This window comes from Sceloporus undulatus, chromosome 4, assembly GCF_019175285.1.
Source record: "Sceloporus undulatus isolate JIND9_A2432 ecotype Alabama chromosome 4, SceUnd_v1.1, whole genome shotgun sequence".
In the NCBI taxonomy this organism is placed as follows: domain Eukaryota; kingdom Metazoa; phylum Chordata; class Lepidosauria; order Squamata; family Phrynosomatidae; genus Sceloporus; species Sceloporus undulatus.
The window spans coordinates 110,014,923-110,042,621 of NC_056525.1; the positions used below are offsets into that span (position 1 = coordinate 110,014,923).

General features: G+C 39.7%; 1 protein-coding gene across 7 annotated transcripts in view; it reads left to right on the plus strand.

Moving 5' to 3' along the window:
- BCAR3 (BCAR3 adaptor protein, NSP family member) overlaps nucleotides 1-27,699 on the plus strand; it is a 133,229-nt gene that overhangs the window by 64,853 nt on the left and 40,677 nt on the right. For 4 of the 7 annotated variants that reach the window (XM_042465164.1, XM_042465166.1, XM_042465168.1 and 1 more), the window contains 2 exons: nucleotides 358-397; nucleotides 6,611-6,742. In XM_042465164.1, coding sequence (XP_042321098.1) covers nucleotides 358-397; nucleotides 6,611-6,742 — 172 coding nt within the window. Of the gene's footprint in view, nucleotides 1-357; nucleotides 398-6,610; nucleotides 6,743-24,634; nucleotides 24,678-24,956; nucleotides 25,143-27,699 lie in introns of those variants that run through there. The other 3 variants (XM_042465165.1, XM_042465170.1, XM_042465169.1) reach the window with 3 other exon arrangements.

Consider the following 27,699-nt stretch of genomic DNA (forward strand, 5'->3'; position numbering starts at 1 on the left):
TTTCCATCTTCAGGAAGTGAATATGAATTGAAAATCAGTCCAAAAAGGAGTTGTTTAAATGGGTCCTGATTTTGTTTCAGAATGAAAGTAATGAAGTTAACATGTTCATGGATACCATTATGTTAATGATAGCAATAACAGCTAAATGAAAGTTTCTTAGCTTTGCAATAAAAGTTTGTTGTCACTAAATCCAGAAAGGAGCAGTGCTTGGAAAAATGACTATCCATACTGGCTGAGAGATTCTAGGATTTGTAATCCCCCCTCCAAGCTCTAGAGAGGAGCAGTAATAACACATTGCCCCTGTCCCTTGAAATCAGATTAATTCATGATATTTATTCATATGTTTCTTCCTTGCAGAGGACAGAATGCTGTGGACCCAGCTATGGAGTATGTCAAGGTATGAAATATCATTTCACTACTTTCAGCCACCCACAAAAAGCTTAAAAACGCTGTCTTATTTCTAAATGCCAGTAGTTCCAAATAATTTATCTGTTCTCTTGTTCATTGTAGCATACAATACTATGGTGCTTTGACTATTTAGAAAGAAAAGAGTCACTAATTAGACTTCTTGAATCACACAAGTAGAAAGTAAGGTCGGTTTGTGACCTCGGTAATTAATCATCACTGTCACTAAAGGCTTTTCCATTTTCCCCTGATTATATTCCTGGATTCAGACTGTTCTATCAGAACTAGAACAAAGCAAATGTGTAATGTGATCTTTTGCCTGTTCCTTCACCACAGACTGCATTGATATGAATGAAGCTTTGAACACTGATTCCCAAATGCTAACCTGTATTAGAAAAAGAAGTGTTTAGAAGAACTAGTAGAATCTTTGAGGCAGAGCCAGTAAAATATGCTTTTTCCTCCAGGACACTGGGGGTCATTATATGGAAGAATCAGAGCTTGGAAAAGTTAGTTTTGGGACTATAATTCATGAAGTAACTTTAGCAAGTTCTGAGAAGAACACACACACACACACACACACACACACACACACACACACACACTGTCTTCTAGGTGCAACATTTAGTACTTAGAGAGAGCATTTTTAAAGCTATCAGTAGCTGGAATCCTATATGACCTGTTACTTTTCGTGACTTTATATGTACCTAGCTATGTAGCAGAGGCTCTAAGAAACCCTTTCTTAATTGCAAAGATGTGTAATAGGACACTGGCGAGATGCCTAAGGTGCATTGGTGCCTGATACTTTTACTTCAGAAAACCTTACATTAATGATGTTTTGATCTTATTAGTGATGATAAATTCAAGTGCAATTGAGACAATAATTTTGACTATTTAGCGAGCTCATCGTGTGATAGATTTTCTGTATAGCAAGCTCTGATTTTTCAGCGTAGGCTAACGTATTGCAATAGTGTTGGAAACTGCTGTAAAAGGATGGCAATACCCCTTATTAAAAAGTTTGGTGCTGAATATTTGTTTAAGCAATCACATCTAGCTGTGTTTTCATTTTAAAGCTAAAATATATGTTTCTTCCTTGCACAGAAGTGGTAAGTGCAGCTCTTACTGGATTGTACATGTTTAGGCTGTAAAATTGAGGCCAGTTATAATTAAATTGTTATGGAGGAAAAAAATGGTAGAGGAGGAAGAAAGTTAGTCTAGAACAGGGTTGGACAAAGTGTGACCCATGAGCACATGCAGGAGTCAAATTTATTTTGTTCTGAAATGCCCAAAATGAAGTCTAGGGGACATAGAAGGTAATTTTCATTACATTTGGAGCCCCCTGGGGCTGGGCCCTCTCAGGATTAAAACTTTTTTTGTTACTCTTTTCAAAAAGAAAGGATTTTTTGGCCTTAAAATGTGCATGAGAGGCCCAGGAAGCCCCCAAAACATGCTCTTTTTGCAGTAGTAGATCCAGTGGGGGTGCAGCCCTCCAAGGTCTCCTGGAAGTCCCCCTAGTCTTCCACAGTTTCCCACTCCAGTTTAGAACCTCTCTCAGTGGCAAATACGGGTTGACCATGAATTTGTGCCATATTAATGTGCACACAGTATGTTCACTTTTGCTTCACTTGCTAGAATAAACAGCTATCCTCATGGCTTGCTAGAATAAAAACAGATTAGAAGTGGATTGTTTATTGTGTCATCTGAGCTGGGGATAGTTGTTGGTTCCTTTCTTTATATTCTAAGTTCATAAAACATGGTTTGATCTTGGTTTATTTGCAAGCAACAAATAATGGCCTCAGGTTACAATGAAATAAACAAATCATTTCTGGTTGGTTGGCTTTCTGCACTAGTGGGAGAGGAGTGAATGGGTTTTGTGGACCAGGATGGAAGTCCTTTAGTCAGGGTAAGCCAGAGTTCAGCAGAATCTTGGTTCATCGTTGCATATGAACATTACCAGTGCTTCACTCTGCTTTCACAGAACTGTGTCAATCGATTGCTGTTCAAAATGAAAAACACACCACTGTTTTATTGAAATTACTCTCTGAATTGTTAACCACAAACAACTGAGCAGTAACCATGCAAATCCCATGCATAATGAGATTTGTCGAGCAACCAGTTAAATTTCTGGTTCATCTCCTGTTTTCATTTTAGACTTCTATAACAAATGTATGAAGGCGCAAAGTCTGCTTGTTCTCCTTGAACTCAGAGAATTAAACTACACTTGGCAGTATCCCTTAGTGATCTCACCCCTTCAATTCAGATAATCTTTGACAGGTGTCTGTTTGTTAGACAAGGAAATGATCATGATAAGCAGGAAGCCATAAAAAATAACCCTTAAGCTGCAATTCAGTGCATACTTACTTAGAAGTAATCCCCACTGAAATCAATGGTGCTTCCCAAAAATCATAAATAGAGCACGTCATTACATGGTAATCATGCTTACTTGGGCTTATTCCTCTGCAGAGATTGAAATTTGGACATACAACAAAATACCATTCGTGGATATAGAAGCATGTGTCTTTAAATTATTCCAAACACACTGAGAAGCCTAATGATATTCCAGAAATGTTTTGTAGAGTTTCCTGTGGCAAGAACCATATCTGACCTGAATAATGTCTCAGTGAGATATCAGGATGTGAGAGGATGTGTGAGGGTTTATAGCTGCATATGTGCAATCAGTGGATTTCACAGACGTCTGGGTAAGCTATTTATTTGCTTTAGGCTGTAGGTCAGAAGTTCTCAGACTTTGATCCAGCAAGCTAAACCCAAAGGAAACCTGACTATTAAAGGATTGCCTAGTATAAGTAGTGGGGTGCTGGTGCCATGGTTTACCCTGATTTTGGCCAATCTGGGGAACCACCCTTTACACAGTTTCTCGCATATCATCCAGGAAAACTCTTCTGATGCCATACCATGGGGTTAATAGAAAACCACACAAGATCTACTCTGTGTGGTTGTTGTACCTGCAAGGATGAAAGTGCAGTTATGAGAACTGGAGGCAGCAGCAGTATTCCTAGTATTTCACCTTCATTTTATTTTACTTTTTAAGAGAAGGCTTCTCAGCTCTTACATGAGTTATAGTAATCTTGGAAATCTGCGAGCAATGGCTAGTACACAACTGAGCGGGATTTCCAGTGGCCATAGCTTAGATTTACTAGGCTCTTGCAACTGTGAAAAGGCCCTCTTCTGTGTCCTAAATATTAGGGTGGAAGCTTGATTGATGATGTCAAGTAAAAGGGCCTTTCTATGGCTCCTTGCAGAATTAACAGCTGCCTCCCTAAAAGATCTCCTCTCTTCTCTTGTGATGAAAACTTTTCTGTTTTTACAGTACAAGCTTTTCTTTTACTTCATTCATTTCCCCATCTGATGCACTTATTTTCTGCTAAACTTGTTATTGTCATTCTATTGAATGTTCTTGCATTTTAGAGTTGGTTTTAATTGTTGTTAGAAACTTGAGTGTTGCAGATGCATTACACTGGTGGGATATAAATCCATATATCCATATATCCATATACGTGAATGGATACATGTACAAGTTGTGTCTCCCTTATTTGGAATTCCAAAATATTCCAAAATTGTCTACATGAGTGGCTGAGGTGGTGACACCTTTCCTTTCTGATAGTTTAATACACAAACTTTGTTTCATGTACAAAATTATTAAAAATATTCTGTAAAAAATTAGCTTCAGTCTTTATATGTAAGGTTTATATGAAACATAAATGAATTTCATGTTTAGACTTGGTTCCATCAAGATATCTCATTATGTATATGCAGATAAAATCCAAATCATTTCAGGTCTCGAGCATTTCGGATAAAAGAGACTCAGCCTATATATGTAAATGAATTTTGGATTTGTGCAGGCTACAATAACTCATGTACTTGAGAATCAATTAGTTCAAATATTACATTAAACAGCACTGATTCAAATAACAAATAAAATACATTAGTACTACAGATTCTCTAAGTGCCAGGTAATTTTAATATTATGTTAACAAGCTCCAGTTTTTCTGAAATACTTCATTAGTTGTTTTTATCCCTTCTTCCCAAAGTTGTTTTTATCCCTTCTTCTTCAGTATCTATAGGCATGGGCTGGGAAAGATCCCTGTCTGAAATCCTGGAGAGCTGCCACGAGTCCATGTGGAGACTAGACTGACTTAGATGTACTAGTTGTGTAAATCAGTACAGCAGTTTTACTTGTTCTACATTTCATGTTTCTTAAATGATTTAGATTCCTTTGTTAAAGCAGTGTGGAAGACTGTGGAAATAAATGTGATAAAAAAGGTGGGACTGATATCCAAAGTAGCAGCCAAAACTAAAATGGCATTTTGAATTATCTCTCCTCTGTTCAGCAACTAGTAGTAACAGAAACTCATGACAGAACATGGTATGTTATTGGTTTTCCCCAGCTTCATTCTACATTGCCTCTGTGTGTGTTTCTATGAGAGGAAATACACAGTGCACCATGTGCTGATGCCATATCTCAAGGTTGTGACAGGAGACTAAAGAGGAACAGAAACTCAGTACAAATTTGCTGTTTTCAGTGTCCTATGTTCTTTACAACTCGCTTCATGTCCCATTGCTGCAACAAGATTTATTAAGCAGATAGTAGTTCTTACTGACAGCCAACGTGGCATAATGTTTTGAGCATTGGACTATGACTCTGCAGCGGGTTCAAATCCCTGCTCAGCCATGGAAACCCTCTGGGTGATCTTGGGCAAGTCACACTCTCTCAGTCTCATAGGATGGCAATGGCAACCCCCCTCTGAGGAAATTTGCCAAGAAGACTCTGTGATTGGTTCACCTTGGGGGCGCCATAAGTCAGCAATGACTTGAAGGCACACAAAACACACGCAGAGTCCTTGCTACTGTTAGGATAAAAGGGTTCTGAAAGTTTTTACTGGAAGAAGGCCCTCAGACTGACCAAGTCCCTGGATTCCTGATTGAGCTAACTCTCATGCTGCTTTACATCAAGGGAAGACACATGCCAGTTGTGGTTAGGAACAGGCATATGTGAATTCTGCTTTTGCAATGCATATATAAATCTATTGCAGTCTCTTTGTTAGGTTCTACACATGGCTTTCTCCAGTGTTCGGCCCTGCTTGGAAGTGTTAATGTGAGAAGCTGAATGCAGGCATCTGCCAGTGATAAATTATTCTGGTTTGGAAGTTACCACTTTGCAAGCTGATTTTGTCCTGTTAAGTGGAAAGAGGAATTTTACCACTACTGCCACCTATGCTTTCCCCTTCACACCTTGCCAAGTAGTTACACAGACCATGCTAATTCACCCCTTGGTAAATGGTAATCCATACCCATCCTTAGATTAGAATAAAGGCAATTCATTGGGTCTTGCCTGATCAATTTATAGATTAAACACATTTTGTGCATTTTCAAAAGAATAATGACAATGCACACCATGTGGACACACACACACAAAAAGAGAGCGTAGTGGTATCAGCCATTTAAACCCTATTCATACTCTGCTTTTGAATAATATATTTGTTGTAGGTTTGATATATTATTTTAACATTCATCTTCTGTACTTGCCTCTTATTTGATAAGCACTTCTGTATGTCTCAGAAGCAAATGATTTGTTGCACTTTAGATGTAAATTAAGAGACCTGTCTATAGATGCTACGCTGGAGAATGAAAGCAGAAGGAATGGATTTTACTTCCTATTAATGTTGCTCAGAAACACACAAGAACCAGAGATATTTTTAGCCTGCTCATTTGTAACATAAATTCTTGAGGCGATTCTTTTTTTAAATTGCTCAATAGACAGATAGGGAATAGCTGAATGCAAATGAATGCTTTTTATAACATCTAAAGTATTGATGCATTAGGTCATTTGGCAGATTAAAAAGGAGGCTGCTAATTATACAAAAGCTGGTCTCGTGAACAAGCGAATGTACTGAGAAGTGGCCATATGATTAGAACGCCTCTTTTGTTCTGTTAGCGCTGCTGAAACTCTCTCTGGTCACAGTTAAATAGTTCTTTTAGAATCGGCTTTTATTTCTCAGTGAAAACAGACAAATCCACTTTGGGCTGGCTGTTCACATGGAAGCAATGAAAAGAATTTTGTATTCAGATTTTTATTTTTTTAATTTTGGGGGGAAAATTAAGTACTGAAAGAGGGAAAGAGAGATGCTTTTTAATGTGGCAAAACAAATTCAATAGTTGAACAGAGCTTAAGATTTCTTTTTCTTTGCAGTGGGAGGGTTGGAAGCATGAGACAAAGACAAACCAGACAGATAAATTGGCTGTTGAAGGATTTTTGGTTTGCCCAAGACTCCACATGAGTAGCCTAACATGCCAGGTCCCTGTGGGAGAGATGACCAGAACTGTGAGTTGTGAGTGTGAAAGAAGATGTCATTAAAGCATTTGCAATAAAATTTGCTGACGTGCTCTTTAGCACTCTTTCCCTCCCTTTGTCAACTACGGACAATATTGAAAATGTGTTTTTATATAGAAAAGGGCTGTGTTTCTACTGTGCCTGGCTCTTAAGAAAGGAAGATGGAATGAAGGATTGAGTCTCTTCCTTAAAAGGAAGATTGTCTGTGGAATACTGATGGCTGAGCATAATCTTTCCGAAAAGTCAGCAGGGCACTCTCATTGAGCAGAATGAGGCAGCTGCCTCAGGCAGCTGATTTTGGCTGCTATAACGAGACACAGTGGTTAGTCATTTAATTCATTATTGATGAGGTTTTACTCCCAGGGAATGGTGCTTGTAGGATTTTCTATGGCCTTTTACAGACCGCCGGATAAGGGCGGTCTGGCAGTGCCTCCACTTGCTCCGCGAGGGAGCCGCAGCTTACATACCAGGCAGCTCCCTGGCGGAGTAAAAAGAAGCCCCAAAATGGCGCTTCTTCTTGCGGCACGCTAACGATGCCGCAATGTGCCAATGGTGCACTCGCGATGTCATTGGCACACTCACGACGTGCAGACGCTAGGCGTCCGCGATGTCAAAATGGTGGCGCCCGTGTAGAACGGGCGCTGCCATTTTGTACATCCCCAGGGCGTACTAGGGTTAGGGCGTCCGGAATGGACGCCCTTTCCTAACCCTAGTACGTCCTGGGGACGTACTTTACGCCTGTCTGTAACGGGCCCATCTCAGGTATCTGAGACAGAAAGTATCTTTGCCAATGAGAGGCTTAGGTACTAGGCTCCTGGACTAGTTGGGAGAGGTGACAGTTTTTTATTTTACCTCAAGCAGCATTGATAGTAGTGCCTCAGACAAGGGTTGGGGAAGATCACCTGATAGGCATAATTATAGATTCATGATAGTTTTCTAGAAAGATTACAGCCAGAAGGTGCAGTCCCAGTTTTCCAGGGGTGACCATAGTGATATAACCTTCCAGAAACATGAACAGAGTAAATGGAGCTTCACCACATTATAAAAATCCCATGTTTTACTTCTTGCTGGGAATCTTTATTTTCTGCTTTTTTATCTGGTTTACACAGTCATCCTGGAACCTTCATACTGATCACTACCTTTTGAGCCTGAGGACGTTATCACATGAAGACCTGTGTCCCCCCTCTATGTGCCCCCAACCTGAAAGTGGTCAAAGTGCTGGCATCCCAGAAAAACAAATCCAATTGGGGATGTTTATCATCCACAAGCACAACAAGAATTGAAATGAACAGTACAGAGGGCCCAATTCGTATTGTGTTATCAAATGGGGGAGGACAAATTCTCATTGCCAACTTGTCAAATATCTTTTCTGTGCATGTGCATACTCCATCTGTCATCTCCCCAAGGCTGAGAGAATGTGACTGTGTGCGGTGGTGGGTGGTTGGGCCAGGAAAGGGGGAGCCAGGTACCGGCTGCATGGGGCTCGGGGGCCCTTGGCCAGAGGAGGAGGAGGCAGGTGCCGGGAGCCATGGCGCCTGGGGGGGGTCCCTCGACCAGAGGAGGCGACAGGTGTTGGGAGCTGTGGCGCACGCAGCACCAGCTACATAAGATTGGTGCTCCCGAGGATGGCAATGGCGGTGGCGGCAACTCTGGGGCTTTCTCTGTCCCAGGAGAGGCAATACAAGCCCCAGTCCTGATCCCGGATGGAGAGGGGAGGCGAGAGGAGTGAGTGAGTGGCTGAGGTCGGGTGGCCGGAAGGCTTTTGCCAGCACTGGGCACTGGGAAGTTGGAAAGGGCTGGTGATGGTGCCATTGGAGGGAGAGGAGGAAGAAGAGGAGGAGGCTTGGGAGGTACATGAGATCATGGGAATCGAAGGGAATCCATGGCCAATCAAGAAATGCATTCCACACCTACCAAATGTGTATGTACTTTAAATTCTCAATCTAACAGGCTTTTAAAATTCGGTGGTTCAACGAATTTACCCATTTCCAGGATTACTCACCATTGTGTTCGGATAGGGCCTGAATTCCATTCAATGTTGTATGAAAACCTCATGTGTAATAACATGAAACCCAAGGACAGACTCTGGATTGCATTCAATATGTGTTTGATGAGCTCATGCAAATTAACGTTAAACACCATGATTGGATCCTCATTGCCACTGGGATAACCTTCCAGTTCCTTCCATATGATAACGTCCTGAGAGAAGGTATAGGATGTAGGTGGTAGAGTACACAACACCTGCCCAAGTTTCACTAGGTACAATAGAGATATTCTTATCTACTTGCACTATTAACATTTTCACACCAAGAATCATTGCCTGAGCATGCATACATACATATTTATATCCTCCTGATTACAAACTGGAGGATATATTGCTCTGTGCTATATTAATTTATTCTGCAGTGACTTGTCTGTACAGGGAGGAACAACTGTACTGGTTTTGCAACAGTATGACTTGGTCAACTGATCATGACAGTTTCCTTTTTGTAAGAAAAAACATGAGATCTAACATAAGCATGGATCTTGTTGTACTTATTATTTATAATCTGAACATATGCAATAATACTTAGTGTCAGTTTAAGCAATAATTTGCGGGATGTACAAAAGCAACAGTGTACATTAGGAGGTTGTTCCTTCCTCTATGTGTGCAATTCTATGCATGCACAATAGTTAGAGTAAAATGCCTGTTTGAGCAAGCAGAAGATGAATTCACTCTAAGGTGCACTCACACTGTAGAAACAATGCCATTTGATATACCTTTAAATGTTGTAACTGCATCCTATGGAAATCTAGGATTTGTAGTCTTACAGGGTCTTTAGTCTTCTCTGCCAAAGAGTGCTGGTGCCTTGTAAAACTACAAATCCCAGGATTCTGTAGGATGTAGCCTACAGTGGTGTCAAGCCGCATTATTTCTACAGTGTAGATACACTGTAAAACAATTAATGCTCAGCGCCTAAAGAGCACATGACAAGATATATAAAGAACACCAGATGTCTTCCAAAGAAAAACAGTTGTTTTAGCAGGGATTTAAAAAAGTGCTTTTTCTTCGATATGGACATCAGAAAGCCATGGTCTATATAACCTTGAAAAAGATGTTCAAATCCCACTTGTGGCCTCCAGATATTAGCCATCCAGTGCCCATCAGCTCCAGCCTACATTAGGAGTGATTTGGGATTATAGAATTTGTAATCCAGCAATACATAGGAGTGGGCATGGATTATCCATCGTGCTATCTAACAGGTGATTATTTCTTTTTTAGTTTTATACCAAGGAATGAAGCTGGAAATAAAAACAATCCCCCCAAGACAAATGTAGCTGGTGGAATTCTGTACCTGTTCAAGACCCTCTTGTGAGTCTCTTCTAGTCTGAGCAAGAAATTTTTGACACTTTGATCCCAACAACACTGACCACCCACCCTGATTTAACAATTCATGGTTCAATCTGTCCACAGTTTCCTTTGGGAATGGGAAACAATTCTCTCATTGGCTGTGAAACCCAGTGCAGTATGTTATACAGCCTGACCTCCCTTGTAGGAAGTATTGCTACTCTTCTCATGACATTTATTGGGGTGGTAAATCAAGAGAGAACTAAGAGTGATTGGGTTTTATTACTTTTGCCAAATTAAAACTAAGCACATTTTTACTAGTCATTGGTATTTGGTAGACAGTGATTATACTCATGACTGGTAGCCAGCACTAATCTTCTTGTCCTTGTGAGTCACCTACTCACATGCCAGACTCATGGTTTTTGCTGGGGGGGGGGAGATAAACTGAACCATTTTATCTTTGGCTTGAGCTTGACATGAAAAGTATTATGGATAGTGCTTCATGACAATCATAAATGGTTTGAAAATTTAATTAAAATAATTTTATCTTTTAGTATCAAAGAATATGAAAATAAGTGATGGAAGTAAGAAGGCAATACTGTATGTTTAAAATAAACATTAAAGAAGCTGTCAGTAGATTGCTGGACTTTGCAAGTTTCTTCTGTGCCTAAAACGTCCAAAGTATTTGGTGTATTATTATTTTCAAGCATGCCCATAGGCTCTTTCATACCTTTAGACAAATGTGGCAGTGCAGCTTTTGTCTATCCTTTTCTTACACAGCTGTCAACATCCATCACTGCTATTATTCTTAGAGCTTGGAAAAATTACTTTTTGAGAGATGGCAACTGCCTGGCTACCATGGCCAGTGGAATGGACAGCGTAGTTATTTTCTTGTCATTCTGTGCCTCCAAGTCATTTTTTGCTTATGCCGAACCTAAGAGGAATCAGTCATAGAGTTTTCTCAGCAGGTTTCTGAAGAGGGAGTTTGCCATTGCCATCTCTGAGGCTAAGAGAGGGTGACTTGCCCAAGATCACCCAGTGGGTTTATATGCTCAAGTGGGAAATCGCACTTTGCACTCCAGAGTCGTAGTCCAGTGCTCAAAATACTACACATGCTGGCTCTCAGCATAGCCATTAGGACATTACAGTATTATTCTCACCACTTCTCCGCCATATTTTTAACCCATGTGGACACATTGTTTTAAAATTGCCATAGAAAGATAACTCTAAATATGAGTTCCCCACAGTATGTCGCTATGTTTTTGTATCAATCCTAGATGTTTAGTGCTAGAAACGGTCTGGAATGAGCTGCATTGGTATATATTCATCAGTGTCTGTGGTGGCAGCAGAAGGAAAAAGGACAGAAGTGCTTTAGACATGAGGGAAGAAGGTACTAGAGAGGTAGGTTGTTCAGAGCCAGCATATTTTGTCTGCCTCACTCATCATTGTGTTATCCTGGAAAAAGTGTGAACACCAGCATAATGTACAATCAGGATTCTGGCCAAAACACCACTTGTGGTTGAACAGCTCACATTCCACTTAGCATTGCAGTCATCCTTTGCAAATATGGAAAGAAATCCTTTCAAGATGACCCTTGATGTCTAGATTATTGGGAAATGGTAACGTTTGTTGACTCTTCCTCTCTCACACATGATCCTTCATGTGACATTGGGATCACCCCAGTGTCATTAAAAATCAAATCTGGGAAGTTGTTCAGAATTCACAAGGGTTGTTCCAGCCACAGTGTCCTTAAGTTCAGTAAAAGTGTAGACAAAATCCTTGAAGGATGAGAAACTGAACAGGGGGACATTTCTTATGAGCACCAGAAAACTGGATGTGATTGATGGAGGAATAAAGATGTGATGGGTAACAAACAGACCTCCTGCATACCCAATCCCAAGGCATTATACATTGTGTCCAACTGCTTTTGAAGAGATCTTTGCCTCCTTCTTAGTCCAAGTGGTAGGAGGATTGAGTTATGCCATATTTTCTTGTTATATTACTGCAGGAATAGAAATGTAGACTCTCCCCCCTGTGTTCCTTCACGTTGAGGCTTCAGTCAATGGGTCAAGCAAATGTTGTTGGTTCTTTTTTGGAATCTTACATATGGCCTCTTACCTAAGTCACTGTTAGAGATTAAAGGGCTGTGAACCTCCTCAAAAGCACCTCAAACTGACTGTTCAAGAAAGGGCACTGTGTTTGGCACTGTTAAGGCTGGTGTTGTAATTCTTAATTTATTGGGAGTATTCCTTTTCCCCTCCTCCAGATTTGAACTACTGACAGAATTCTTCCACTATGCCCTTCAGCCAGCTATCATAGCATATCTTTCAACTGTGTAACTCAGTTTTAGTCATCCTAACGACAGGAATTTCTGGTGAATGCTTGCCTTAGGTGCCTGGTACAGTAATCTGCTTGTTGTGGCTTGCAAATGGTGAGTCTTAGATTTTAGCACTTTCTGCCAGACTGTGAGTTTCTAATGACTGCATGTGAGAGAGAATCTGTTAATGCTGTACAATCGAGGGTGGATCCAAGATTTGAAACTAATGTCTCCATGTGTAAGAATCCTATAAGAAGTACTAGAGCAAAGCAATACTATTAGAATAGATCTAACAAGGCAGGGAGATGATCATTGGAATACAGGCAGAAGTGTAAAGAGATTCTCCCAGATTATCATTCACGTTTGCATTTCCATTCTTTAGGAATGCTTGGCTGTTAAATGTGTGGAAATGTTTAATTTTTAATAGTTAATACATTTATAGAATCCCTTTACGATTTTTATTTTTTGGAATCAACTTCTCATGTTAACTACTGTGAAAAGGCTTGCAAGGAACAACCAAGGCACTAACACATACGTGGCCTATTTTGTCATTATTTAATATGAATCACCAGGGTTCTGTGTCTCCTGTTTGATCCAAATGAGTAATTTCTAGAATCCTTACCTTAGGTTTAATTAGCTTTATCTTATTTGCAAATACATGCCTTGTGGTGATATACTGCCCTCTAGTGTGATAAATAGAAGACTGTTCTTTGGTTTCGTATCCCTGGGAGAATTCCATCTTGGTGTTTAAGTATTAGAATTGATTTAACCGTACCTCCATGTTTCCAGAGTATCATAAGATACAGGATTTCTGAAGTTTGCTTTGGACTTGGAGAAATTCTGGAAAGGAATGAATCCAAATGAGAGCTTTAAAAAAAAGCAGCCCTGAGACAATAGTTCCTATCTAACACTGTCATCCTTTGAATGGTTGTTGTTGTTGTTGCTTATTGTCGTCAAGTCATCTTTGACTTATGGTGACCCTACAAATGGGAATCCTCCAAGTCACCCTGTTATCAACAGACCTGTTTAAGTCCTGCAAGCTCAGGATTGTGGCTTCCTTAACTGCAGTCTTCCTCTTTTCCTACTACATTCCACCTTACTAACCATTCTTGTCTTTTCTAAATACTGTAGCCCTTTCTTTTCATGATATATCCAAATGTGAATATGTACTCAGAAGCCAATTGTATTACTTTAAATGCTGTTTCCTTCTGAGAAATTTTATATAAAGTTATAGTCTGTGTTTGGGAATTTACTGCCTCGGTAGACCTCATTTTTTTCTTTTGTAGGGTGCATCTGCACAGTAGAAATAATGCAGTTTGACACCACTTTAACTGCCAGTGCTCCATCCTATAGAATTCAGGATTTTGTAATTTTGCAAGACATCAGCCCTCATTGGCAGAGAAAGCTAAAGACCTTGTAAAACTGCAACGTTGATTGCAACGTTTTCCTAGGACTTTTTAATGCTTTCCCTCTGATCCTTATCTATGTTTCTTGTTTCTTACATGTAGCGATTCTGTGACTTTCCATGTCAAGCATTTAACAAATTACAATGATAAATGGAAGGTTTTACAGTGTGAAAGTAAAGTAACCAGAACTGCCCATATTACACCGGTACTATAATTTCTCCACTGGCTGCCTATCAGTTTCCGGGCAATGTACAAGGTGTTGGTTCTAACCTTTAAAGTCCTACATGGCTTGGGTCTTGACTACTTGCAGGAGCACCTGCTTCCATACAATCCTCCCTGCAAACTTCAGTCCTCTGGGAAGAATCTGCTACAACCTAAGAAGACCAGACTTTCAGCGGTGACCCAGAGGACCTGCTACCAGGCTCTGGAACGACCTGCCGGACAAGATCTGCCATATTACCACCTTGGAAGCCTTTTAAAAGGCTATTAAGACGGATCTCTTTCGGCAGGCCTTTTCAGACTAGGTTAGATTCATTAGATCCATTGGACTTGCCTCCCCCCTCTATCTGATACTGATATCAAAATTGATTGATACCATCGCCCCCATCCTCTAGAGGAAGACTAATTTCTAGTGCTAATCTGCCCAAAATTTTAGTGTATTCATATTGGACAGTTTTAAATTTTTTGATGTTTAATCTTTTTTAGGGGTTGATCACTGTTTTTATGATGGGGGAGGGGTTGGATTTTGGGGGTTTTAAATTGTAATTTTTGTTTGATGTTTTATTTATACTGTTGGAATCCGCTTTGATTCCTTTGTGAAAAAGCGGGAAACAAATTATTATTATTATCATCATCATCATCATCATTATTAAACATTTCAGACCTGGACAAAAACTAGCCATATCAAGAAATGTCAAGGATTGAATTTCGAATTTTTCACATCTAAATCATGTGGCGTCCCACCAAGATACAACAGTTCCTTAGTCCTATGTAGAAGGGCAAGAGATACGTGAGAGAAAGTTCCATGGGTCTAAAAACGACCCAGAGCAATGTGGGTAGTGATAGCAAGACCCATGGCAAGCATGGCTTTCTGCCCTTAATATTCACAATCATTTCTAGCTGACATGAAGAACCAAAAAAAAGATGTAAATCCAGAGCTTTAACTGCACTTGTTGTTTTTGTTGTGTGCCTTCAAGTCATTTCCAACTTAGGGTAACCCTAAGGCAAAAGTATCATAGAGTTTTCTTGACAAGTTTCTTCAGAGGGTGTTTGGCATTGCCATCCTCTGAAGCCGAGAGAGTGTGACTTGCCCAAGGTCACTCAGTGGGTTTACACAGCTGAGGTGGGATTTGAACCCAGGGTCACAGTCCAATGCTCAGACCATTACACATGCTGGCTCTCCCTCATTCATGCAAATATATGTCCCTGTACTGAATATATGCATAATGCATACTATGGGAGCTCCTTCTTTAATTCTGTTTTTTACAGAGTAAAAGAGACTATTAAAACCTACAAAAATTCTGTGGCTGATGATATTTATTAAATATCATTAAACATATTAAACACATATAAAAACCATTTCCAAAATGTGTCATGCTCCCGAAAATGTTCCAGAAGCCAGGATTTGGCTGTGCTGAGACATGGTTAGGTTTCAGATAACCTAGTCTGCTTATTTTCACTCCAAATGTTGGATATTCTCAGTGTTTATGCTTCAGTAATTAGAGCTGTGAATTATACCTGTTTTTATCTTGCAATGACAAATCACAAAATACAGCATGATAAATGCAAGAGAAGCTAGTGTGGGACAGTGGTTTGAGCATTGGAGTTGAACTCTGGAGACAAGGGTCCGACTCCCTCCTCAGCCATGGAAATCCATTGAGCAACTTTGGGCAACTCAAACACTCAGCCTCAGAAAAAACTATCATAGGTTCGCCTTAGTGTCACCATAAGTCATAAACAACTTGCAGATACACAACATGTGCCTTGAAGGACAATCATGTGCTAAGACAAATGGGGCAGCACCTCTTCTAAAAAGGGTAAAACCCTAAATCCTGACCCTCTGAGATACACTGATTGTTTGAAATTTTGGAAAATGGGGTGTTTTTGGCATCTCACTCAAAAATGTGGTACATAGAAGCTAGAATGGCAGTAGAGACCAAGCCAAGATGTTCAGGAGTTACATAATGGAGTGTGGGAATGCCACTGCTTCAGTTTTGGGCTAAGGGACACTTTTCCATTGTAAAATGCAGACCTTATTTGAGTGTGTGCATGTCTATAATGTATAATTTTAGCGATTTTGTTTTAACTAGTTGTTATTGTGTGCTTCTAAGTAATTTCTAACTTACAGTGACCCTCATGTGAACCTATCACAGTGTTTTATTGGCAAGATTTGATCAGAGGGGGGTTGTCTTTGTCTTCTTCTTCTTCTGAGGCTGAGAGAGTCTGACTTGCCCAAAGTTGGGATTCCATGGGCAAGCAAGGATTCGAACCTTGGTCTCCCAGTGTTCTAATCCAATACTCAAACCACTACTACACCATGCTGGCTCTCTAACATATATTGTAACTTGATTTAAGTTTCCATTTTGGGAGAAGGCCAGGTTATAGATCAAATAAATTAACTGACAAATAATTGCTTTGAATGCTCGTCATTATTGACAGTTATTTTCATATAGAATTCAGTCTTGAAAAGTAAAATGAATATATAACCATAGTGCAGAGTGTGTGTGTGTTTAAATCTCTTCTCACCATGTAGTTGCTATCCACATGGGGGAGCCAGAGTATAATTTCTTGCCATTAAGATTTTAAAAATGATTTATGACAAAGGAAATGCAATGTGTGCCTCCATGCGGCACCTTGTAAAAATGGGCTGTTTATTTAATCAAATTACTCATAAAATAAATTAGTCTTAAAACATTTTGATATATATCACCCAGATTATAATATGTCCATTTGATTTGAAGATAATTGCTTCAGAGAAATGGTGAAATGATTAGCAGAGTTTCCTTCTGACGGTAACTGGGGAGACATTTGGGGGGGAAAAACATTACTTCCTGAGGATTCAAATCCCTGGACAATGTTGCTAAATAAATACATGTTTGGAATATAAGAAGCTGTTTAATGCATCTTGTTCAATGTTGTCTACTGCGCTGGCTCTCCAGAGTCTCATGCACTACCTGTTTCATCACTTGCTACCCAGAGCTAGTACCTTTGTTTTCAAAAGCTAGTTTTTAAATAATAATGTGGGATTCATCACATTTGACTGTGTTATAAAAATGGAAAAAAATACCCCTCAGTATCCCAGACAACCCCACAAAATAATATTTGGGAAGTAACAAATAAATATTGCCTGTTAAACCTCCCAAACTGATGGTGTTTCCAGTTGTTATGTTGTTACACAAATAGACACATACACAATGTTATTCCACCATTATCTCAAAAAGAAATGTGTTGTGGTGATACTTGTTCCTTCAAAGATCTGTAGCTGCTGATACTTTTCTCTAGAGACAGATGGGGAGGGGGAAACCTGGAGCTTTCTGCATGCCAAGCACATTATACCAATGAGCTCTGGTGCTTTTTTTTCTGGGGCATCAATAAATTTTTAGAAATGACTGTAGCTAAGACAGGTCTAATATTCTTGGCACATTGAAATTCCAAAGGATCTGGTGGAGTAATAGCAAGAAACAGCATAGCTAGTAGTCATGTGTTTTGCAGGATCAGAAAATGTATGTGAAGTGCTATAAGTTTGCTTCTTAAACTGCTATTAAACGGACACAGGTTTTTAAACTACCAGTTTGTCTAAATACCCTGAAGGCACCAGATCCTGTCTAATCTTGGAAGCTAAGCAAGGTCAGACTTGGTTAGTGCTTGGAAGGGAATACCTGCAGCTATATAGCAGAGGAAAGGAATGGCAAACCACCTCTGAGGATTCATTGCCTAAGAAAACCCTCTCAGATTCATGAAGTAAGTTTTCAGATGACTTGAAGGGATCTGCATTTTGCTGCCTGAGGTGAAGCACTAGAAAGCATCACCTCTTCTTTTCCATGTACTAAAGTGAACTCAACAGGCAGTGGGATTTTACTTCAACACTAGTGTCAGGATAGTGTCCACCTGTGCCCCAGGGGACACCAGGCTAGTTTTGGGAAGGGAGGCAGGAGAGGCTATATGGCTCACCCCTCTCTCTTTTCAGAAGGGAGTGGTTTGGAGGCTTAGAAGGAATGGATGGGAGTCAGCTACCATTGTCTTCCAGCTTTTGGTGCCAGAGACATGCTCTGACAAGGGGCTTCTACAACTACCAGTAATACTTCAGATCAAACATTGACCAGGACAAGACTGCAGTCAAGAAATCAGAAGGCTAGGAATAGGAAGGAACTATGAAAGAACTAGACAAGATCCTAAAGTGCAAATATGACACTGAACACCAAAGTTCAGTGTTAGGATAAAAATTGGGATCATCAAAGCCATTGTATTCCCCATCATGTGTGGATGTGAGAGCTGGACAATGACAAAAGTGGGTAGAAGGAATATAAACTCATTTGAGATATGGTGAGGAGAAGAGTGCTGAGGATACTGTGAATGGCCCAAAACACAAACAAATGGTTCTTGAACAGATCAGGCCTGAACTCTCCCTGGAAGCCAGGATGACTAAATTGAGGTGGTCTTATTTTGGCCACATCAAGAGAAGAGATGATTCACTAGAAAAGGCAGTAATGTTAGGAAAGGCAGAGGAAGACCACATGCCAAATGATTAGACTCAACCAGGAAGGTCATGGGCCTGAGCCTGCAGGCCTTAAGCAGAGCAGTTGAGGATAGGGGTCTTGGAGGTATCTCATTTACAGGGTTACCATGAGTTGGGATTGACTTGAAGTTTCTTCTACGTGTTACTGGTATGAGATGCAAATTAGATCCATTTACAGAATAACAGAGTTGGAAGGTGCCTGAGGAGCCGTCTAGCTAAGCTCTCTGCTATGTGGGAATATATAGCATTCTTGAGAGTTGGCCATCCAACCTCTGTTTAAAGACCTGCAACTAAGGATAGTCCATCGTACACTGAATCAGTTTATTCCATTTTCAAACATCTCTCGCCATCAGGAAGTTCTTCCTAATGTTTAGGTGGAAGCCCTTTTTTGCCATTTGAATCCATTGATTTGTGTCCTAGTCTATGGAACAAGAGGAAATAAGCTTGCTCTATCTTCTATAATGTTGAGGTTTGGGACCACTGTAGAATTTACATGATATCGCTTCACATATTTAAAGATGGTGATCATGCGACCATGTCACCTCTCACTCTTCTCTTCTGCAATTTGCACATACCCAACTCAATAAGACATTCTTCATAGTCACTGATTTCCAGACCTTTTCCCATCTTGGTCACCCTCCTGTAGACGTGTTAACAACTTGTGAATGTCCTTCTTGAACTATGGTACCCAGAACTGCTCACAGTATTGCTGGTGAGATCTGATGAAAACAGAATACAATAGCATCATTAATTCCACAGTGTCTGGACACTATAATCTGGTTGATGCAGTGTAGAATTGCATTAGGTTTTTTTGCTGCTGCATCACAATGTTGATTTGTGATTTGCTCGTGGTCTACTAAGATATATAGAATGTTTTCAGTCCAAGCTGAGCTATTTTAAGTCTCATTTATTTCAGGAAAACAATTAAATTTGTATATCAATTTGAAAATCAATGGGATTTCAAGCACTTAATTTGTTGAGACTGGTCTCATTCTCTTCCATTTTCTTTCTTACTTGCCCCTCACAGAGCATGGGCTGAATTTAGAATAACAATAAGTTAGATTTAGCAACAACTTAACTGCTGTTAAAATTCAAAATGGCCATAGTAAAATTAGCTGTGTTTTTCTTGATGACTAGAATAGTTTCTGGTATTTACCTGATGTGAGATGGATGCTATGAACACATCTTTTACTTTTCACTGTTACATCAGTTTTCTGGCAAAGTATATAGAGTGTTGACTGGAGATGTTTCATTGAACATGAGGCTTTGGGTAGGAAGTTGAAAGAGATGGATGCACAGGTTGTTATCTCATCTCTTCTCCCAGTCAAAGGGCATGGATCCAGGAAGGGAGAGGAAAATAGCAGAGGTGAATAACTGGCTCTGTAGATGGTGCCGCCAAGAACGATTTGGATTTTTGGATCATGGTCTGAGGTTCCATGAGGAGGGACTTCTGGCAAGGGATGGGTTGCATTTCACACCAATAGTCTCAAAAATTTGATCAGGAGGGCTTTAAACTGAGTTATGTGGGGGAGGGATTCTGGAAGGCAAAAGGGCTGGAGAAAATAGTCAAACTGTCATAGAGGGAACAAGACAAACAGTGCAAGGACCTAAAAGTGGGAGGCAAAAAAACTTGCACAGGCAGCAAGTCAAAGGGACACATGGTCTTCGATGTCTCTACACTAATGCACAGAGCATGGGGAATAAGCAAGATGAACTTGAACTCCTAGCACAACAAAGCAAATATGATATAATAGGCATCACTGAAACCTGGTGGGATGAGTCTCATAAGTGGAATGTAGAAATAGAGGGGTATGTATAACCTTTTCAAGAGAAACAGGCCAAACGAGAAAGGAAGAGGAATAGCCTTATACAGTATGTCAGGGACATTTACACCAGTGAAGAGATCCAGGACATCAATCGTGGAAGCCAAGTGGAGAGCATCTGGATAAAAATTAAAGGGGAGGGAAACAACAGGGATGTTATTGTGGAAGTCTACTACAGACTCCCAAGTCAGACTGAGGAATTGGATGATGCCTTTCTAAGAACAGATGACAACACCTCAGAAAGGAGAGATGTAGTAGTGATGGGTGACTTCAACTATCCTGATATTTGCTGGAAGTCAAACTCTGCCAAATCGTCAAGGTCTAGCAAGGTCTTGGAGACAACTTCATTGTCCAAAAGGTAGAAGAGGCAACAAGGGGATCAGCTATTTTGGATCTGATCCTAGCTAATAGGGATGACCTAGTTAATGGAATGCAAGTGGTGGGATCCTTAGGTGGGAGTGATCATGTTCTCCTGGAGTTTGTTATACAATTGAAAGGAGAAGCTAGGCATAGTCAGACACGCATTCTACACTTTAGGAAAGCTGATTTTAGTAAATTTAGGGAAATACTGGGGGTGATTCCATGGTCAGGAATACTAAAAGAGAAGGGAGTTCAATATGGATGGGAGTTTCTCAAGAGGGAAATACTGAAGGCACAATTTCAAACAGAATTGGGGGTATACTTATCAAATTTGCAGATGACACCAAATTAGGAGGAGTAGTTGAGGACAGGATCAAACTTCAGAATGACCTTAATAGATTAGAAAGCTGGGCCAAAGCTAACAAAATGAATTTCAACACGGAGAAATGTAAGGTACTGCACTTAGGGCGGAAAAATGAAATGAACAGATATAGGATGGGTAACACCTGGCTAAATGAGACTACGTGTGAAAGGGATCTGGGAGTCCAAGTAGACCACAAATTGAACATGAGTCAATAGTGTGATGCGGCAGCTAACAAGGCCAATGTGATTTTAGGCTGTATCAATAAGAGTATAGTGTCTAGATCAAGGGAAGTAATAGTGCCACTCTATTCTGCTCTGGTCAGGCCCCAACTGGAATATTGTGTCCAGTTCCGGGCCCCACAATGTAAGAAGGACATTGAGAAACTGGAGCCATGTGTCCAAAGGAGGGTGACCAGAATGATGAAGGGTCTGGAAACCATGCCCTATGAGGAACGCCTTAGGGAGCTGGGGATGTTTAGCCTGGAGAAGAGAAGGTTAAGAGGTGATATGATAGTCCTGTTTAAATACTTGAAGGTATGCCATATTGAGGAGGGAGCAAGCTTGTTTTCTGCTGCTCCAGAGACTAGGAGCTGGAACAATGGATGCAAGCTCCCGGAAAAGAGATTCCACCTCAACATTAGGAGGAACTTCCTGACAGTAAGGGCTGTTCGACAGTGGAACAAACTCCCTCAGCGTGTAGTGGGGTCTCCTTCCTTGGGGGGGTCTTTAAACAGAGGCTGGATGGCCACCTGTCGGGGATGCTGTGATTGAGATTTCCTGCATGGCAGAAGGGGGTTGGACTGGATGGCCCTTGCAGTCTCTTCCAACTCTATGATTCTATTATTGTACTTGAATGCCAAACATTTTCAGTTTATTTTTTGTGAAGAGGCAACAATCCACCTACACCAATCATTTACCAGACAAATCTCAGTATCTAATATGTTTTTTTTCCAATTGTAGGAGTATTGGTGTATATATTTTCTTGGGAGTATTATGTTGGGATACATATGGTCAGTGATTGATGGGATCTTAGCCAAAAATAAGCAGAGCAATCCCCTCTCTGCTAGTCCCCTTTCTCTCTTCATCTGTGTGTATAAATGATCTCTCCCTGCCAGGGCATATCACTCTTGCCAGAGGTCTGAATCAGAGTTCAGGAGTAAATCTTGTTGCTCATAACTCAGTCATTTTGGTGTGAGGATTTATGTGGTAGAAATGTAAGAATAAATAAGTGAACTTGAACCATATTTCTGCAATACTTGCAAACTATCATTACTGCAAACATCAGCAAAATTTTCTTTATGCTACTAGTGAAGTCAGAATATCAATTTCTTAAATATTCCTATATTTCGGTGTACTGCAGGTTTGAGTAATTTGTTCCATTTGTAGTCCACTTTTCCACTAAAAGTATCCAGGAAAGCTAACAACAATAAATTCAAAAATAAACAATAAGGTTGTTATAAATTACACTGCAACTGGAGTGCTTTATTTAGGGTGCACTTTTTCCCAGTTTTGATTAGTTAATCCATAATAATTCTTGTACCTTGGGTCTATACCAAAGTATTGCTCTCTCTCAGAAAAACAGGGATAGTTATGTACAATGTTGCTTGCCGAAACTATAGGATAAAGCTGTTGGAAGGAACCTATTCATACAAAACATCTGCTGGCTAGCTGCCTCCTAGACAAGTCAATTCATTTATTTCACAACGGATGTCTGATTCAATCTAAAATTGAATCCCTAAAATTAAACATTGGAAGTTGTTCTCATAACTATAAATAGATGGCCACATTCTTGAAGCTGTGCAAATGACTGTCTCATAATAAACATCTTGTGGTGGACAAAGTTCAATTAACTGTTTATAATCTTGAATTTTAAAAAGTAGGGGTTTTTTTAATTCAAGATTTTAAATAGTTAACTGAACTTTGTTTAAATTGCTTGGGTTTTTGCATTTTCATGTTCAAGAATATTAGATGCTACAACTGTTTCCTCTCCTGTACCATTTTGGACTGTTCCTAGGGAACTGCATGTTAGAATGTTTCCCCACATTAAAAACAACAGCCCAACAATATCTAGGCTTAAGCATAGAAAATTGGAACTGATATGGAGTGCTGTGTTAGAACCCATTTTCATGACATACTAGCTTTCTTTGAGAAAATGTTTATGACACAAGAGAGTATTGAAGTATGCAATATCGTGAGTTAATTGGTAATTGTAGAGTCTGAGAGTGCTACCCAATGATACCTTTAGTCTGTAATAATTCTTCCCCTTATATAACATTTTATGGAGAGAAGTACTAATATTGTGTTTCTCCATGTTTTCTCCAATCTTTTTCTTACCATAACAATCTATGAAAGAAAAGATTCGCTGTACAGTGCCTTTTGGTTTGGTAGCACTAGGAGCTGTCCATCTGGAAGCAGTCCAGAAAGAGTTGAACCACAGTGCTTTCTTGACAGTGTGGATAGCTCAGAGATACCTTTAATGCTCCTTTTTCCTACCTACTGTTTCTCAGCAACTTGCTACAGACAGAAGAAGGATGTTAAGTGGTGTGGAACTACACCAAACAAATGATCTTTGCCATGAGTCTTGTTACTTCCAAATGTATGATTCTTAGGACTATTACTCAAGGTACTTCCTATGAGATCCAGGATGTCTCAGTCCTTTGTGGGGCCGCAAACCCCTTTATTAGGTAGAGAACCCTGAATCTTTTAAAAAGCCTCCATGCTTTTGCATTGGGTAATTTTTAGGTGCTATTAGATAAAACAGACCAATTGTAGTTTAAATTTTAAAAAATGTATTACCTTCATTGAGAGGTAGAAATCTCAAATAGTAAAGTCCCAGTCCATTGGCTCCCTCTCATCCTGGCTGTCATAGGAAGTACCTGTTTGGTTTGCCAATGGCATTTAAATTTCCTGCCTTTTGGTTGGTCCAATAAAGATATCACTGTTTTGTGGATTTTGGATGTTATTGTACATGTTTTTGAAAGAAACTCTCCCGCCTCCCTTTGAGATTTTGTAACCCATCCTCTATTGAAATGAATAAAGGAAAAAATCCTATGGATTTTCAGAGGAGTTGGCTGAAGTTACCCAAAGTTTGTGAAGCGAGCATTATCAAGTGTCTCTTTCAAATGCTTGCAATAGTTGTCTGGGACTACCAGCACTGGGCCTGGAAATTCACTAGCTGATCCTTTAATTAAAACGCATAAGGCTTGTGTTTACTACTATGATGCTAAGAGCAGCCAGGGGGATGTTACTGGCTTCTCTGTGTTGTGCATGGCAGGTTGCCAGTGGCTTCCTAATTCAAAACAAACATCATCTTGACGTTGCTATCCTTGGTTACCTGTGCGTTAGAAGATAACGTCATCCTTGATTATGCGGAGTAACATGGACACGCAACCTGGTGTTGGGCAATTGTTTCTTCCGTTTCTCCCCACTCTGCTCCTCCACCACCCTCCCCTCTTTATCAGTTATGTATTTAGCAGTATTTCTGATGTAAGCATGGGTATAATTCATATTCTGTGGCTAAAGAGGAACAGCTGAACTGAGGAGACCTTTCTGGGGCCAATGACTCTGCTACTGCATGGTGCTGTTAAGAAAAAGGTGATGCTTCTAGTCAGACCGGGGAGTGTATGTGTGATTGCATGTGTTTGTATGTTTGTTTTATCTGGGGGATTCCCAAATAGAAAAGAAACTCTCTCTGAAGGTTAGGATTTCATTGGCAGGCTAAATGCAATCCCATGAGGATACTGATCCCTGCTAGATGGAAGCAAGCAGAAGATGTCCAGATGACAGGATCAACTTTCACTGAGGAAACAGCCTGGGATTAAAAGTATGAGGTGGGGGGGGGAGTATAGAAGCCACAGCGGGCAGCAGCTAAACTAAAAACAAGAGCTCAGTGGGAGCTTTTGGAAGTAGCCGGGAGGGACCATTTGTCTTGGTTTCTGGGGCAGGTTGTTGGTCTCTGGGACAAAGATTCTGAAAATGCCTAAGGATCGTAATGCTCTTCAAACCCTCATAGCATCTCTCTGCTGTTTTTATCATCGCAAGTCCATTATTGGTGTGAAGGTAGGTGGTTTGTAATGTAAACAAAGCAACGTTTTAGTGATCGAGAAGTAACTTGCATTTTAGGCTACATGTGTTTTACATAGAAATCATTAATCATCTTATTGGGCTATTATGTCATATTATCTGTGGCTAGTGTGTTGTAATGGGTAAAGTGTCAAACTTTGGCTGAGCAAGCTTGCATTCAAAGTCAAAACCAGCCTCAAAAATTACTGGCTGGTTCCTGGATAAGTTTCTATTGGAAAACCTAGCTTGACCTACCTCACAAGGTTGTTGCATAGATAAAATGTGAGGAAACCCCATGTATGCCAATCTGAACTCCACTGAAAATGAACATGCCTGACCATTTAATGGGTGAATTAGGCTATATTTACAGCTGTGTCGCTTTTGTTTATGTTTGTAAGTGGATCCTGTCTAATTTCTGATTTAAGTGCAATTTTATTTAAAATATGAGTGAAATCACACATTCACATGCATGTTTCAATCCCTATTTTCTTTCAAGCTGTGCATATTGTTGGCAGCCTCAGAACATTTGGGAAATGTGAGAACTGGAAAATAATGATTTTCACTCATTGGAGGAGGAGATGTGCACCAGGTGAATGTAGAAGAAAATTCACAAAAAGATTGGATTTCCTGTGCATCCCAACTTAAAATTTAGATTGGCAACTGATGGGAGGTTGCATGGAGAATGAAAGTTGCACCATGCACTGAAAGAAAAAATATAGCCAAGAGATGCAAGAAAATCTGTTTACATTTTGATAATCAGGTTACCCAAAGTATTTTCAAGCATCTCTTCTTCAGGGAAAACTGAAAGTGATATGCAGTGATTAAAAATATTCTTCTGACCTTTTCATATAAAAACTGAAATGCAGTATATTCTCTATTGAATGTCAAAGAAGTTTAGCAAAAGATAGAAGCAATTCCTAAACAGGTATTTCTTGGATCAATGCAGAATCTCTGATTTTCTAACATAGGTATATTTGGGAAGTATTTTACTAATAAAAATATAAAACTTTCTGTCAAAATGTGCGAGCCCTAAATGTCCCTGTCTTGGTGTAATCTTGGTTAGGAGATGAAGCATGCTTTTGCATAGTCCATCCTCCACTCTTCCTTATGAATTCTCTTCCCAGTCTCTTGTTGCTTTAATCATGATACAGTGTTATATCTACATCAGTCTTAACCACGTTCTCTCAGAAACTCAGTTTGAATAACCATCTTCAAATCTTGATTTCAAATTATGGTTCTGAGAGCAATCCTTATTAGCTACAATTAGGAATCCTATTCCAGTTAATACTGGTTAGTACATTACAATATACATAGTATAGTGCAGTATAGGATATATTACATTACAGCGTATTTGACTGTTGCCAAGTTTAAAAGACAGCTGAAGGCTGAAGACCATTGAAATTAATGACACAGGGGTTCAGTGTACACCAACTTTGTTTCATGCTCAAAGTTATTTTAAAATATTGTATAAAATCACCTTCAGACTATATGAAACATGAATGAATTTTGTGTTTAAACTTGGGTCCCAACTCTAAGATACATTACTGTATTACATAAGTATATGCAAATACAAATATTCCAAAATCCAAAAAATCCAAAATCCAAAACAGTCCTGGTCCCAAGCGTTTTGGATAAGGGAGACTTGATTTCAATTAATTTAGCCATATGTGTAGCTTGCCTCTAAAATAACATACTATCCACATTCATAAATGACATGATGAACACGTTTCTGTCTTTATAAAAAAGACTCTGCCCCAAATATAGAACTTTTTAGTATCTTGTTCAGAATAAATATAAAAATAAAAACTTTCCAATCTTCAAATAGGGAACAATATTTATAACAAGGGTCAGCTTCCAGTCATATAAAGGACAAACTTTCTTTTCCTCAAATAAGGGGCAATCCTTATTATAAAGGACATTTAGAAGCCATGGTATATATAATATAGTTAGTACAATATAGACTTATCAGAGGCCCTTATCACACGTGAAACTGGAACTCCAATCCAGAGCCAATCCAAAGTGAAGAGGAAGCAAAGTCAATTCGAATCCAGGGCAATTCACATGATTTATTACGTAATACAGTAATGTATCTTAGAGCTGGGATCCAAGTCTAAACACAAAATTCATTTATATTTCATATACATAGCCTGAAGGCAATTTTATACAATATTTTAAAATAACACATGAATAACGAAATTGTGGTCATCCCTGAGTCAAAGCGGAACAAGTGCACATTAAATTACCACACCAGTACATACCATGAGGATTCACCAATGCAAATTGGGGTCCTTGCGCATGCTCAGTGGGGGTCTGAATGCACCGTGAACCTTTGCACTTCCGAGGTGAAGAAGGGGGCCACTTCCTGGTTCCAGTTTCACGTGAATGCTAGCCTGACGTGAATGATAGGGAATGTCACCTATCCCTGCATGCCCTCTGCTTCATCCAAATGTATTACCAGCAAAATTATTATTATTATTATTATTATTATTATTATTATTATTATTATTATTTTGCAGTGAAAGAATTTTTTATTAAGAATAATTATAATATTTCC